Here is a 16,481-nt window from a genome sequence, read left to right on the forward strand (position 1 = left end):
AAGCGCTTGGGAAGTACAAATTGGCAACATATAGAGACAGTCCCTACCCAACAGTGGGCTCACAGTCTAAAAGTGTATTCAAATGTATTTATTGCGCATTTACTGTGTGCAGAGCACCGTGCTAAGTGCTTGGGAGGGGACAAAATAACACAGACACGTTCTCTGCCCGCAGTGAGCTTACAGTCTAGAGGGGGAGGCAGACAGCGTGGCTCAGTGGAAAGAGCTCAGGCTTTGGAGTCAGAGGTCATGGGTTCAAATCCCGGCTCCGCCACTTGTCAGCTGTGTGGCTTTGGGCAAGTCACTTCACTTCTCTGGGCCTCAGCTCCCTCATCTGGAAAGTGGGGATTAAGTCTGTGAGCCCCATGTGGGACAACTTGATTACCTCGTATCTACCCCAGCGCTTAGAACAGTGCTTTGCACATAGTAAGCGCTTAATAAATGCCATCATCATCATCATAAATAAATTACCGATACGGACATAAGTGCCGAGCCCCCCCAGTGAATTTTGTATTGTCCAGCAGGTGACCGGGCGACATGGGAAACGGGTCGATGAAGCTGAAGGTGGGAAAGCACGCGTCCGGCCGGCCGGAAGGCCTGCGGCGGCGAGTGTCCGAGCTGGAGCGGGCGCTGCAGGCGCAGGGCGAGGCGCTGCGGGAGCGGGAACGCCAAGTGCGGGAGTTGCAGGAGCAGCTGGCCCACCAGAGCCGGGCCCTGGCCCACCTCACCGACCAGCTCCACGCCAAGTGTGTCCGGCTCAACCGGCTGCAGGCCGCGGCCCCCGAGCCGGGACCCCCCAGCCATGCCCCGGCAGCGTGCAAGAGCCGTCGGGGGGCCAGGGAGGGCGTGTCCGCCGAGCCCACCGCCACGACCTCTGACCCGGGCCGGCCAGCCGAGTTTTCCTTCGAGAAGGCGAGGGTCAGGAAGACCTCCGGGTAAGCTCGCCTCGCTCCGGCTTTCCGTCTTCTTGACCTCTTTTCGATCATTCATTCATCATCATCATCAATCGCATTTATTGAGCGCTTACTATGTGCTGAGCACTGTACTAAGCGCTTGGGAAGTACAAACTGGCAACATCTAGAGACGGTCCCTACCCAACGGCGGGCTCGCAGTCTAAAAGGGGGAGACAGAGAACAAAACCAAACATACTAACAATTCAGTCGTATTTATTGGGAAGCAGCGTAGCTCAGTGGAAAGAGCCCGGGCTTTGGAGTCAGAGGTCGTGGGTTCAAATCCCAGCTCCGCCAACTGTCAGCTGTGTGACTTTGGGCAAGTCACTTCACTTCTCTGGGCCTCAGTTCCCTCATCTGGAAAATGGGGATGAAGACTGGGAGTCCCCTGTGGGACAACCTGATCACCTTGTAACCCCCCAGCGCTTAGAACAGTGCTTTGCACATAGTAAGCGCTTAACAAATGCTATCATTATTATTATTATTATTACTGAGCACTTACTGTGTGCAGGGCACTGTACTAAGCGCTTGGGAAGTACAAGTCGGCAACATAGAGAGACGGTCCCAACCGGCAGCGGGCTCACAGTCTAGAAGGTGGAGACGGACAACAAAACAAAACACGTGGACGGGTGTCAAGTCGTCAGAACAAATAGAATTAAAGCTGAGTGCACTTCATTAACAAAATAAATAGAATGGTAAATATGGACAGGTAAAATAGAGTGATGTCTGTACAAACGTATATACAGGTGCTGTGGGGAGGGGAAGGAGGTAAGGCAGGGAGGAAGGGGAGAGGAAGGAGGGGGCTCAGTGTGGGAAGGCCTCCTGGAGGAGGTGAGCTCTCAGAAGGCTTTTGAAGGGAGGAAGAGAGCGAGTTTGGCGGATGTGCGGAGGGAGGGCATTCCGGGCCAGGGGGAGGACGTGGGCCGGGGGTCGACGGCGGGACGGGCGAGAACGAGGCCCGGTGAGGAGATTAGCGGTGGCAGAGGAGCGGGGGGTGCGGGTTGGGCTGGAGAAGGAGAGAAGGGAGGTGAAGTAGGAGGGGGCGAGGTGATGGACAGCCTTGAAGCTGAGAGTGAGGAGTTTTTGCTTGATGCGTAGGTTGACTGGCAGCCACTTCTGCTCCTCTGCTATCGCTCCCCACCCTGTGCCCCCTTGCTCCCTCTCCACTTGCTTCTCCCACCCTCCTGTCCCTTCTTTATTTTTAATGGTATTTGTTAAGCACTTACTGAGCAGCCTGGCCTTAATGGATAGATCACAGGCCTGGGACTCAGAAGGACCTGGGTTCTAATCCCAGTTCCGCCACGTGTCTGCTGTGTGACCTTGGGGAAGTCATTTCGCTTCTCTGAGCTTCTGTTCCTTCCTCCATAAAATGGGGACGAAGACCCTGACCAAAGCAGGGCAGACGTCAGTTCAGGTGCACCACAATCACTAGATATTTCAAAGAGTCCAGAAACTTGTAATTAATCAATCGATGGTATTTATTGCAGCATGGCAGCCTGGATAGAGCACGGGCCTGGGTTCTAATTCCAGTTCTGCCACTTGTCTTCTGTGTGACCTTGGGCAAGTCATTTCACTTCTCTGTGCCTCAGTTACCTCATCTGTAAAAAGTGGATTGAGACTGTGAGCCCCACTTAGGTCAGGGTCTGTGTCCAACCCAATTTGCTTGTATCCACCCCGGTGCTTAGTACAGTGCCCGGAACCTAGCAAGCACTTAACAAATACCACAAATTATTATTATTATTGAGTGTACCAAGCACTTGGGAGAGTACAATACAACAGAGTTGGTAGACACAGTCCCTGGCTACAGGAGCTTACCGTCTAGTGGGAGAGACAGACATTAATATAAATGAATTTCATCCAAATCAGTAAATTGGGAAGTACATCCAAAGAAGGGCCACTTGGCTAGTGTAGTCCCAGAAGCTCCGTGCAGCTGCTTGAAATTATGGGAACGCGAACAAGGCTGCAACTTTGCTCCTGCCCCAGGTTTTGAGAGTTGTAGATTTGCCAGCAGCTGCTGAGACAAGTTTAATTAATTCATTCAATCGTATTTATTGAGTGCTTACTGTGTGCAGAGCACTGGACTATGGGGACTTAGAGAAGAAATCAGGTGGCTCATGGGACAGAGGGGCCTAGCAACCCCACTGCAGGAGTAGCCTGAGATCACAGAGAATCTGGCTAATGATACCCCAGTTCATTCATTCAATCGTATTTATTGAGCACTTACTGTGTGCAGAGCACTGTACTAAGCGCTTGGGAAGTACAAGTTGGCAACATATAGCGATGGTCCCTACCCAACAGTGGGCTCACAGTCTAGAAGGGGGAGACATACAACAAAACAAAACATATTAACAAAATAAAATAAGTAGAATAAATATGTACAAGTAAAATAAATAAATAAGGTAATAAATACATATAAACATATATACATATATACAGGTGCTGTGGGGAAGGGAAGGAGGTAAGGCGGAGGTAAGTTGAGTGGAATCAGCTGCAGGGTTTTTTTTTTTGGAGGGCAGGAAGGAGTTGGGGTTTGTGGGGAGGGTAAAGGCTGTGCTCAGATCTAACAGGGATAATCGTTGTGTATTTAAGCAGCAAATAGGCCCAGGTAGGCATCGTCCAATGTGCCTTCTCCTTACCCCTCCTGGTCTCTGTTTTATCTCCCTTAGCCTGTGATTCCTTCATTCATTCAATCGTATTTATTGAGCGCTTACTGTGTGCCGAGCACTGAACTAAGCACTTGAGAAGTACTAATCGGCAACCTATAGAGATGGTTCCTATCCAACAACGGGCTCACAGTCTAGAAGGGGGAGACAGACAACAAAACGAAACATGTACACGGGTGTCACAACTGTCAGAATAAATAGAATTACAGCTCTGTGCACATCATTAATGAAATAAATAGAATAGTGAATGTGTATAAGTAAAATAAATAGGGTAATAAATCCGTACAAACATATATACAGGTGCTGTGGGGAGGGGAAGGAGGTAGGGCGGGGGGATGGAAGGAGGAGAGGTAAAAGGGGGCTCAGCCTGGGAAGGCCTCCTGGAGGAAGTGAGCTCTCACTAATCAATGGCATTAATTGAGCTGCTAGCCAGTGTGCTGAAGGCCTGAGAGAATACAGCAGCAGACATATTCTCCTTGTCCATAAAGGGCTCAAACCCAACTTGGGGAGACTGACTAAAAGTATTTGAATTCCCCTGTCCCCTTCCTCCCTCAAGGTCCCTAACCCTTTCTCCATTTCCTTGACTCCATTCTAATAATAATAATAGCATTTATTAAGCACTTACTATGTGCAAAGCACTGTTCTATGTGCGGGGGAGGTTACAAGGTGATCAGGTTGTCCCACTGGGGACTCACAGTCTTAATCCTCATTTTCCAGATGAGGTAACTGAGGCCCAGAGAAGAGAAGTGACTTGTCCAAAGTCACGCAGCTGACAATTGGCAGAGCAGGGATTTGAACCCATGACCTCTGATTCCAAAGCCCGGGCTCTTTCCACTGAGCCACGCTGCTTCGCAACTAAGCGCTTCTGTACTTCTGTCCCCTTCTCTGGCTTTGCCACCTTCTGGGGTCCTTCCTCACTTGGGGTCTCCTCTCTTTCTCCCCTGCCGCTCGCTATTCTCAGAGGCCGGGATTGATTGTCAGTTGATTGATTGATTGCCAATTATGTTGCCAACTTGTACTTCAATCAATCAATCAATCAATCGCATTTATTGAGCGCTTACTGTGTGCAGAGCACTGGACTAAGCGCTTGGGAAGTACAAGTCGGCAACACATAGAGACAGTCCCTACCCAACAGCGGGCTCACAGTCTAGAAGCGGGAGACAGAGAACAAAATCAAACATACTAACAAAATAAAATAAATAGAATAGATATGTACAAGATAAGTAAATAAATAAAGTAATAAATATGTATAAACATATATACATATACATATACATCATCCATGATGATGATGTTATTTGGTAAGCGCTTACTATGTACCAACCACTGTTCTAAGCGCCGGGGGAGATACAAGGCCATCAGGTTGTCCCACTGTGAGCCCCACAAGGGACAACCTGCTTACCCTGTATTTACCCTAGTGCTTAAAACGGTGCTTGGCACATAGTCAACGCTTAATCAATCAATCAGTTGTATTTATTGAGTGCTTACTGTGTGCAGAGCACTGTACTAAGCGCTTGGGAAGTACAAGTTGGCAACATAACTGCTTAACAAATCCATAATTATCATTATCCCATGTGCAGCTCACAGTCATCACCCCCATTTTCCAGATGGGTAACTGAGGCAAAGAGAAGCGAAGCAACTTGCCCAATACTTCCCAAGCATTTAGTACAATACTCTGCACACAGTAAGTGCTCAATAAATACGATTGATTGATTGATTGTCCCGGGAAAGGGTGGCGACAATCGAGGCTGCCAAAAGGAAGTAGGGGCAGAACTCCCCAACCCGTCCTGGATCCTCCGTGGCTTCTCTTCAACTGACGCTCAGGGGGAAGAGTTTGATGGCTTAACTGAACATCTGAATTCTGTCTTTCCTGCCTACGGGGTCCTGGAGGGGAATGAGATTTGCAGGAGAGCATTTAAGAAGGGTCAGGAATTCCAGTAGTGATTGGGCAGCCATCAGTACTAACATGGAGGATTTGGAGCCTGCCGTAGAAGATCCTGGGATGGTCCTCCAGGCCCGGCCCAACAACTCCCCACAGAGATTTGGCCGGTGGCGGCTGGGTGAAAAGGAGCTGGGGGAATAATAATAGCAGTAATAATAATAATAATATCATCATTGATGGTCTTTATTGAGTGCTTACTACTATACTATACTTGAGAAGCAGCGTGGCTCAGTGGAAAGAGCGCGGGCTTTGGAGCCAGACGTCAGGGGTTCAAATCCCGGCTCCGCCAATTGTCAGCTATATGACTGTGGGCAAGTCGCTTAACTTCTCTGGGCCTCAGTTCCCTCATATGTCAAATGGGGATTAAGACTGTAAGCCCCTCATGGGGTGAGCCCGTTGTTGGGTAGGGACCGTCTCTATATGTTGCCAACTTGTACTTCCCAAGCGCTTAGGACAGTGCTCTGCACACAGTAAGCGCTCAATAAATACAATTGAATGAATGAATGAATGACAACCTGATCACCTTGCATCCCCCCAGCGCTTAGAACAGTGCTTTGCACATAGTAAGCGCTTAACAAATACCATCCTTATTATTATTATTATTATTATTATTATTATTATTATTATACTAAACACTTGGGAGAGCAAAATACAAGAGTTGGCAGACACCTTTCCGGCTGCATTGAACTTACCTCTAGACAATGAATAATAATAATAATAATAATGGCATTTGTTAAGTGCTTAGTATGTGCAAAGCACTGTTCTAAGCACTGGGGAGGATACAAGGTGATCAGGTTGTCCCACTTGGGGCTCACAGTCTTAATCCCCATTTTGCAGTTGAGGTAACTGAGGCCCAGAGAAGTTAAGTGACTTGCCCAAAGTCACACAGCTGACAATTGGCAGAGCTGGAATTTGAACCCATGACCACTGACTCCAAAGCCCGTGCTCTTCCCAATGAGCCACGCTGCGAATTGTAATGATAATAATGATAATAATTTGTGGTATAATGATAATAATAATTTGTGGTATTTGTTAAACACCTGCTGTGTGCTAAGCTCTGTACTAAGCACTCAGGTGGACAACTATATAATCAGATAATAATAATAATGATGGTATTTGTTAAGCACTTACTATGTGCAAAGCACTGTTCTAAGCACCGGAGAGGTTACAAGGTGATCAGGTTGTCCCACGGGGGACTCACAGTCTTCATCCCCATTTTCCAGATGAGGTAAGTGAGGCCCAAAGAAGTCAAGTGACATGCCCAAAGTCGCACAGCTGACAGCTGGAGGAGCTGGGATTTGAACCCATGACCTCTGACTCCAAAGCCTGGGCTCTTTCCACTGAGCCACGCTGCCAATCCCTGTTCCACATGGGACTCGCTGTCTAAGTAGGAGGGAAAACAGGTGTTTAATCCCTACTTTACAGAAGAGGAATCTGGGCCCCAGAGAAATTAAGTGACTTGCCCATTTTAAGCAGCAGGCAAGCGCTTAGTCCAGTGCTCTGCATACAGTAAGCGCTCAATAAATACAATTGAAATAATAATAATAATGTTGGTATTTGTTAAGCGCTTACTATGTGCAAAGCACTGTTCTAAGCCCTGGGGGGAACACAAGGAGATGAGGTTGTCCCATGTGGGGCTCACAGTCTTAATCCCCATTTTACAGATGAGGGAACTGAGGCACAGAGAAGTGAAGTGACTTGCCCAAGGTCACACAGCAGACGTGGGGGAGGCGTGATACGAACCCATGACCTCTGACTCCCAAGCCCGCGCTCTTTCCACTGAGCCACGCTGCTTCTCTAATAATAATAATGGCATTTATTAAATGCTTACTACATGCTAAGTGCTGGGGAGGTTACAAGGTGATCAGGCTGTCCCACGGGGGGCTCACAGTCTTCATCCCCATTTTACAGATGAGGCCACTGAGGCACAGAGAAGCTAAGTGATTTGCCCAAGGTCATACAGCTGACAAGTGGCTGAGCCGGGATTCGAACCCATGCCCTCTGACTCCCAGTCCTGCGCTCTTCCCACCGAGCCAAGCGCCGGGGAGGTTACAAATTGAAAGAATGAAGGGGGAGAGCTGGGATCAGAACTCATGTTTCTGTGGGTTTCTAGTACCCACCCCAGTTAGTACAGTGCCTGGCACATAGTAAGCACCTTTAACAAATACCATCATCATCATCATGATGATTATTATGTCCCTTGTCTTCTGGGCCCGTGCTCTTTCTGCCGGGTCACTCGTCGTCGGGACAGGGCCGGGACTGGATCTCCCGGCCCTTCCTCGGCCGATAACTTTTCCCCTCCTCGTCCCCAGGGAAAAGCAGCTCATCACGGACGCGCTGAACAAAAATCAGTTTCTGAAGAGACTGGAGCCCCAGCAGCTGAGGGCCATGGCGGAGTGCATGCGGCGGAGAGATTACGCAGAAGGAAGTTACATCCTCCAGCAAGGGGAGCCGGGAAACCACATCTTTGTCCTGGCAGGTACGATTGAGGACGAGGCGGTGGCAAACGCCCCGGCTCTCACAAGTCCTCCGTGTTTGGGGACTTGCAGAAATAGCCCCTCGTCCATTCTGGGCCGAGCAGGATTTTCCCCTGGGAGACTCCACCCAGTCCTCCTCCAGCAGCATGGCTCAGTGGGCTTTGGAGTCAGAGGTCACGGGTTCAAATCCCAGCTCCGCCACTTGTCGGCTGTGTGACTTCGGGCAAGTCGCTTCACTTCTCTACGCCTCAGTTACCTCATCTGGAAAATGGGGATTAAGATTGTGAGCCCCACATGGGACAACCCGATCTCCTTGCATCCTCCCCAGCGCTTAGAGCAGTGCTTTGCACATAGTAAGTGCTTAACAAATGCCAAAATTATTATTATTATCAATCCCCAATTTCCAGATGAGGTAACTGAGGCGTAGAGAAGTGAAGTGACTTGCTCGAAGTCACACAGCCGACAAGTGGCGGAGCTGGGATTTGAACCCGTGACCTCTGACTCCAAAGCCCACTGAGCCATGCTGCTGGAGGGGGACTTGCAGAAATAGCCCCTCGTCCATTCTGGGCAGAGCAGGATTTTCCCTCGGGAGACTCCACCCAGTCCTCCTCCAGCAGCATGGCTCAGTGGGCTTTGGAATCAGAGGTCATGGGTTCAAATCCCAGCTCCGCCACTTGTCGGCTGTGTGACTTCGGGCAAGTCGCTTCACTTCTCTGGGCCTCAGTTCCCTCATCTGTAAAATGGGGATTAAGACTGTGAGCCCCACATGGGACAACCCAATCTCCTTGCATCCTCCCCAGCACTTAGAGCAGTGCTTTGCACATAGGAAGTGCTTAACAAATGCCAAAATTATTATTATCATCAATCCCCATTTTCCAGATGAGGTAACTGAGGCGTAGAGAAGTGACTTGACTGAAGTCACGCAGCCGACAAGTGGCGGAGCTGGGATTTGAACCCGTGACCTCTGACTCCAAAGCCCACTGAGCCATGCTGCTGGAGGGGGACTTGCAGAAATAGCCCCTCGTCCGTTCCGGGCCGAGCAGGATTTTCCCTCGGGAGACTCCACCCAGTCCCCCTCCAGCAGCATGGCTCAGTGGGCTTTGGAGTCAGAGGTCACGGGTTCAAATCCCAGCTCCGTCACTTGTCGGCTGTGTGACTTCGGGCAAGTCGCTTCACTTCTCTGCGCCTCAGTTCCCTCACCTGTAAAATGGGGATTAAGACTGTGAGCCCCACATGGGACAACCCGATCTCCTTGCATCCTCCCCAGCGCTTAGAACAGTGCTTTGCACATAGTAAGTGCTTAACAAATGCCAAAATTATTATTATTATCAATCCCCAATTTCCAGATGAGGTAACTGAGGCGTAGAGAAGTGAAGTGACTTGCCCGAAGTCACACAGCCGACAAGTGGTGGAGCTGGGATTTGAACCCGTGACCTCTGACTCCAAAGCCCACTGAGCCATGCTGCTGGAGGGGGACTTGCAGAAATAGCCCCTCGTCCAGTCTGGGCAGAGCAGGATTTTCCCTCAGGAGACTCCACCCAGTCCTCCTCCAGCAGCATGGCTCAGTGGGCTTTGGAGTCAGAGGTCATGGGTTCAAATCCCAGCTCCGCCACTTGTCGGCTGTGTGACTTCGGGCAAGTCACTTCACTTCTCTACGCCTCAGTTACCTCGTCTGGAAAATGGGGATTGATAATAATAATAATTTTGGTATTTGTTAAGCACTTACTATGTGCAAAGCACTGTTCTAAGCGCTGGGGGGGATGCAAGGTGATCGGGCTGTCCCATGTGGGGCTCACAATCTTAATCCCCATTTTACAGATGAGGTAACTGAGGCACAGAGAAGTGAAGCGACTTGCCCAAAGTCACACAGCTGACAATTGGCGGAGCCAGGATTTGAACCCCTGACCTCTGACTCCCAAGTCTGTGCTCTTTCCACTGAGCCATGCTGCTTCTTCATGGGACAACCTGATCACCTTGTAACCTCCCCAGCGCTTAGAACAGTGCTTTGCACATAGTAAACACTTAACAAATGCTATCAGTATTATTATTATTATTATTATTATTTGGAGTCAGAGGTCATGGGTTCAAACCCCGGCTCCGCCAACTGTCAGCTGTGTGACTTCGGGCAAGTCGCTTCACTTCGCTGTGCCTCAGTTGCCTCATCTGTAAAATGGGGATTAAGACTGGGAGCCCCCCGTGGGACAACCTGATCACTTTGGAACCTCTGTAGCGCTTAGAAGGGGGTTCTGCACATAGTAAGCGCTTGATAAATGCCATCATTATTTATTATTTATTCTCCCCAGGTGTCTCTGCATGGAGTCAGCATCTGGGGGTAAGCAGGAGGGGCAACCGCGAGGGCCACCACTGGCCCAGCCGTCTCACCAGCCCGGTGTGTCTGGAAAAGAGTCAGCCAGTCATATTTATCACGCTCTTACTGGGTGCACGACCATGTACTAAGCGCTTGGGAGAGTACAATATAACAGATACAATCCCTGCCCACAGCGAGTCTACAGTCTAAAGGGCCCGCAGTTTAAATAGGAGGGAGTAGGATTTATTCCCCACTTTAGAGAAGCAGCATGGCTCAGTGGAAAGAGCACGGGCTTTGGAGTCAGAGGTCATGGGTTCGAATCCCGACTCTGCCACATAATCATAATAATAATGATGGCATTTATTAAGCGCTTACTATGCGCAAAGCCCTGTTCTAAGCACTGGGGAGGTTACAAGGAGATCAGGTTGGCCCACGGGGGGCTCACAGTCTTCATCCCCATTTTACAGATGAGGGAACTAAGGCCCAGAGAAGTGAAGTGACTTGCCCAAAGTCACACAGCTGACAGTTGGCAGAGCCGGGATTTGACCCCATGACCTCTGACTCCAAAGCCCAGGCTCTTTCCACTGAGCCACGCTGGTCTGCTGTGTGATCTTGGGCAAGTCACTTCACTTCTCTGAGCCTCAGTTACCTCATCTGTAAAATGGGGATGAAGACTGTGAGCCCCTCATGGGACAACTTGATCACCTTGTATCCCCCCCCCCCAGCCAGCGCTTAGAACAGTGCTCTGCACATAGTAAGCGCTTAACAAATGCCATCATTATTATTACAAATGAAAAAACTGAGGCACAGAGAAGTGAAGTGACTTGGCCAAGTTACACAGCACCAAGTGGCGGAGTGAGATTAGAACCCTGGTCCTTTGACTCTGAAGCCTGGGCTTTTTGATCTAGGCCTTTCTGCTTCTCCCCCCCATTTAGACTGTGAGCCCACTGTTGGGTAGGGACTGTCTCTATATGTTGCCAACTTGTACTTCCCAAGCGCTTAGTACATCATCATCATCATCATCAATCGTATTTATTGAGCGCTTACTATGTGCAGAGCACTGGACTAAGCGCTTGGGAAGTACAAATTGGCAACATATAGAGACGGTCCCTACCCAACAGTGGGCTCACAGTCTAAAAGGGGGAGACAGAGAACAAAACCAAACATACTAACAAAATAAAATAAATAGAATAGATATGTACAAGTAAAATAAATACAGTACAGTGCAGTGCTCTGCACACAGTAAGCGCTCAGCAAATATGATTGATTGATTAATTGATTGATTGATTCTCAGGGTCATGAGGCCCTCCAGGGGAACAACAGGTTTTATCTTCTCAGTTCAGGGCTTGAAGGGAAATGGAGCCCTCAGAAAGGCCACTTTAAGTCAGAAGGATGTGGCATCTAAATCCCGACTGTGCCACTTGTCTGCCGTGTGACCTTGGACAAGTCACTTCACTTCTCTTCCACGAGAAGCAGCGTGGCCCAGTGGAAAGAGCCCGGGCTTTGGAGTCAGAGGTCATGGGTTCAAATCCCGGCTCCGCCACATTCATTCATTCATTCAATCGTATTTATTAGTGCTTACTGTGTGCAGAGAACTGAACTAAGCACTTGGGAAGTACAAGTGTCTGCTGTGTGACCTTGAGCAAGTCACTTAACTTCTCTGAGCCTCAATTACCTCATCTGTAAAATGGGGATCGAGTGGGAGCCCCACATAGGACAACCTGATCACCTTGTATCCCCCCCACCAGCGCTTAGAACAGTGCTTTGCACATAGTAAGTGCTTAACAAATGCCATCATTATTATTATTATTGTTGGAATCAGCTCCTTTAGCTTGGGACAGCTATCAATCATAGTGTTTATTGAGCAATTACTGTCTGCAAAGCGCTTATTGTGTGCAGACCACTGTACTAAGCATTTGGGAGGGTACAGTACAATAAAATTGGTAATAATAATAATAATGATGATATTTGTTAAGCGCTTACTATGTGCCAAGCAATGTCCTAAACACTGGGGCGGTTACAAGTTAATCAGGTTGTCCCACGTGGGGCTCCCAGTCTTCTTCCCCATTTGACAGAAGAGGGAACTGAGGCACAGAGAAGTGCCCAAGTACCATCATAATAATAATGATGGTATTTGTTAAGCGCTTACTATGTGCCAAGCAATGTCCTAAACACTGGGGCAGTTACAAGTTAATCAGGTTGTCCCACGTGGGGCTCCCAGTCTTCTTCCCCATTTGACAGAAGAGGGAACTGAGGCACAGAGAAGTGCCCAAGTACCATCATAATAATAATGATGGTAGTTGTTAAGCGCTTACTATGTGCCAAGCAATGTCCTAAACACTGGGGCAGTTACAAGTTAATCAGGTTGTCCCACGTGGGGCTCCCAGTCTTTTTCCCCATTCGACAGAAGAGGGAACTGAGGCACGGAGAAGTGAAGTGACTTGCCCAAGGTCACACAGCTGACAAGTGGCAGAGCCGGGATTAGAACCCACGACCTCTGACCCCCAAGCCCGGGCTCTTTCCACTAAGTGAGAGGGCTGCAGCCAGTCAATCCATGGAATTTATTGAGCGCTTAATATGCACGGAGCACTGTACAAAGCACTCGGGAGGGTAGAATATAACAAGATTGTTAGACATATTCCCAGCCCATAAAGAGTTTACAGTCTAGAGAAGGAGAGGCTGGGTATGGGGGGGAAAATTGAACATTTCCCCCTGCCCCACCCCAGAATTGGGGGAACATTCATTCAATCGTATTTATAGAGCGCTTACTGTGTGCAGAGCACTGTACTAAGCGCTTGGGAAGTACAAGTCGGCAACAGATAGAGACGGTCCCTGCTTTGCGTTCTGTCCTGGGTCCCAGAGCACATCTGAAAGGCCCCTCCCTGTCTGATATTCAATCATATTTATTGAGCTCTTACTGTGTGCAGAGCACTGGACTAAGCGCTTAGTGTTAAGTACTAAGGCCATAAGGCCTATGGGTACTGTCCAGTTGGAGTCATTCATTCATTCAATCGTATTTATTGAGCGCTTACTGTGTGCAGAGCACTGTACTAAGCACTTGGGAAGTACAAGTTGGCAACATATAAAGACAGTTCCTACCCAACAGTGGGCTCACAGTCTAGAATCATCTCACCTGCAAAATGGGGATTAAGACTGTGAGCCCCACGTGGGACAACCTGATCACCTTGTATCCCCCCAGCGCTTAGAACAGTGCTTTGCACATAGTATGCGCTTAACTAACGCCATTATTATTATTATATTATTATTATTATTACTAAGCGCTTGGGAAGTACAAGTTGGCAACATATAAAGACAGTCCCTACCCAACAGTGGGCTCACAGTCTAGAATCATCCGTTCATCGGCTCAGTCATTCAGTTGTATTTATTGAGAGCTTGCGGTGCGCAGAGCATTGTACTAAGCGCTTAGGAGAGTACGCTATAACGATAAACAGAAACATTCCCACCCACGAGAAACTTAGTCCCGATGTTCTTTGTTGGTTTTTTTCCAGAGGGGAGCGTGGAGGTGTTTCAGGGGAACATGCTGCTGACCTCCATCCCCGAGTGGACGACGTTTGGAGAACTCGCCATCCTGTACAACTGCACCAGGACGGCCTCCGTGAAAGGTGAGGGCCGGCCCCCAGTAATAATCATAATGATGGTATTTGTTAAGCGCCTACTATGTGCTGAGCACTCTTCTAAGCACTGGGGTGGATTCAAGGTAATCAGGTTGTCCCATGTGGGGCTCATAGTCTTCGTCCCCGTTTTCCAGATGAGGTAACTGAGGCACAGAGAAGTGAAGTGACTTGCCCAAAGTCACAGAACTGACAAGTGGCGGAGCCGGGATTAGAACCCGTGACCTCTGACTCCCAAGCCCGGGCTCTTTCCACTGAGCCACGCTGCTTCTCCTGGAATAGGAGATTGTCGTTGAGCTTGGGAGTTTTCAAACGCTGGGAAGCAGCGTGATTGTGTTCAATCTGATTAATTTGTAGCTACACCAGTGCTTAGTATAAGCGCTTAAGCACTTAGTACAGTGCTCTGCACACAGTAAGTGCTCAATAAACACGATTGATTGATAGTATAGAGAAGTGTGGCTCAGTGAAAAGAGCATGGGCTTTGGAGTCAGAGGTCATGGGTTCGAATCCCTGCCCCGCCACTTGTCAGCTGTGTGACTTTGGGCAAGTCACTTAACTGTGCCTCAGTTCCCTCACCTGTAAAATGGGGATTAAGACTGTGAGCCCCACGTGGGACAACCTGATCACCTTGTAACCTCCCCAGAGCTTAGAACAGTGCTTTGCACATAGTAAGCACTTAATAAATGTCATTGCTATTATTATTATTCATCCATTCAGTCGTATTTATTGAGCACTTACTGTGTGCAGAGCACTGTACTAAGTGCTTAGAGCACTGTTATTATTATTATTATTATTATTACCAATGCCATTTAAAAAAAAAACCAAAAAACATTTTCTGGCCAGCCCTACTTTTCTTGGGGTGACTTCCTTTCCTCTGTACTCTGAAGTGCTCCTTTCCAACTAATAAGAATAATAGATAATAATAATAATTATGCTACTAGTTAAACTCCTACTCCATGCCATACATCACCCTAACAAGTACCCAAACAACCACCACACATACACAAAATGGAATCCGAATGTTTGCTAGATTCCACCCTTGCTACTTGTGTCACCCGCGGGAAACTGAGGTAGTGAGAAACCACAAATGGGGTCTGGGCCCCAGTATCAGGGAAACCAAATGCTTCCTCAGAAGACATTAGCAGGAAAAACTGCGCCATGTCTGCGTCGGGTCCTTTAGTTCACCGCATTTCTGTGAAAGGGCTTTCCCCATCGGTGGTTCTGGGTGCGAGGAACGGACCCATTAAGGTCTTCCTCCTTTTGGAGTCAATCAATCAATCAATCAATCACATTTATTGAGCGCTTACTGTGTGCAGAGCACTGTACTAAGCGCTTGGGAAGTACAAGTTGGCAACATATAGAGACGGTCCCTACCCAACAGTGGGCTCACAGTCTAAAAGGGGGAGACAGAGAAAACCAAACATACTAACAAAATAAAATAAATAGAATCACATCCCATGTTTAGAATTACTTTCCATTCACTAACAGAAAAGAAAATTTCCCCAACACAGACTTTCTGCCTGACTGGTAAAGCAAAGGCAGAAGCAGCATTGCCTAGTGGGCGGACCTGGGTTCTAATCTCAGCACTGCCCCGTGCCTGCTGGGTGACCTTGGTAAAGTCACTCACCTTCTCCATGCCTCAGTTTCCTCATCTGCAAAATGGGGATTCAATACCAGGTCTCCCTCCCCGTTAAATTGTAAATCCCACGTGGGGTAGGGATTTTGTCCAATAGGGTGATCTTGTACCGACCCAGGCAAATAGTGAAGGCGAAGCAAATACCATTTGCAAAAAATGGAAAAGGCAGTAATCCACAGGTACAGAAGTCTCCCTGAGTGCTTTGAAGTAGAACACACAACCCTCGGGTCGGCAGGGATGGAGGAGCTTGTCTGCTGTGGGACCATGGGGCAAGTCACTTCACTTCTCTGGGCCTCGCTTCCCTCATCTGTAAAATGGGGATTAAGACTCTAAGCCCTATAATAATAATGATGGCATTTGTTAAGCGCTTACTATGTGCGAAGCTGTGCTGGGGGGGATACAAGGTGAGCAGGTCATCCCACGTGGGGCTCACAGTCTTAATCCCCATTTTACAGATGAGGGAACTGAGGCTCAGAGAAGTTAATAATAATAATAATAATAATAATAATGGCATTTATTAAGCACTTACTATGTGCAAAGCACTGTTCTAAGCGCTGGGGAGGTTACAAGGAGATCAGGTTGTCCCACGTGGGGCTGACAGTCTTAATCCCCATTTTACAGATGAGGGAACTGAGGCTCAGAGAAGTGAAGTGACTTGCCCAAGGTCACACAGCAGACATGTGGCCGAGCCGGGATTAGAACCCATGACTTCTGACTCCCAAGCCCGGGCTTTTTCCACTGAGCCATGCTGCTTCTCAGGGTCTGTTCACAACCTGATTACCTCGTAGCTGCCCCAGTGCTTTAGTACAGTGCCTGGCACATAGTAAGCGCTTAACCAACGCCATTAAAAAAAAAGAATTGAGTAGCATCTCTCCC

General features: G+C 48.5%; 1 protein-coding gene across 1 annotated transcript in view; it reads left to right on the forward strand.

The window, feature by feature from the left end:
* The first annotated feature begins 534 nt into the window (after positions 1-534).
* PRKG2 (protein kinase cGMP-dependent 2) overlaps positions 535-16,481 on the forward strand; it is a 58,481-nt gene continuing 42,534 nt past the window's right edge. The window contains exons 1-3 of the mRNA XM_038759648.1: positions 535-932; positions 7,865-8,031; positions 13,847-13,960. Coding sequence (XP_038615576.1) covers positions 535-932; positions 7,865-8,031; positions 13,847-13,960 — 679 coding nt within the window. The remainder of the gene's footprint in view (positions 933-7,864; positions 8,032-13,846; positions 13,961-16,481) is intronic.

Source organism: Tachyglossus aculeatus, chromosome 17 (assembly GCF_015852505.1).
Source record: "Tachyglossus aculeatus isolate mTacAcu1 chromosome 17, mTacAcu1.pri, whole genome shotgun sequence".
Taxonomy (NCBI): domain Eukaryota; kingdom Metazoa; phylum Chordata; class Mammalia; order Monotremata; family Tachyglossidae; genus Tachyglossus; species Tachyglossus aculeatus.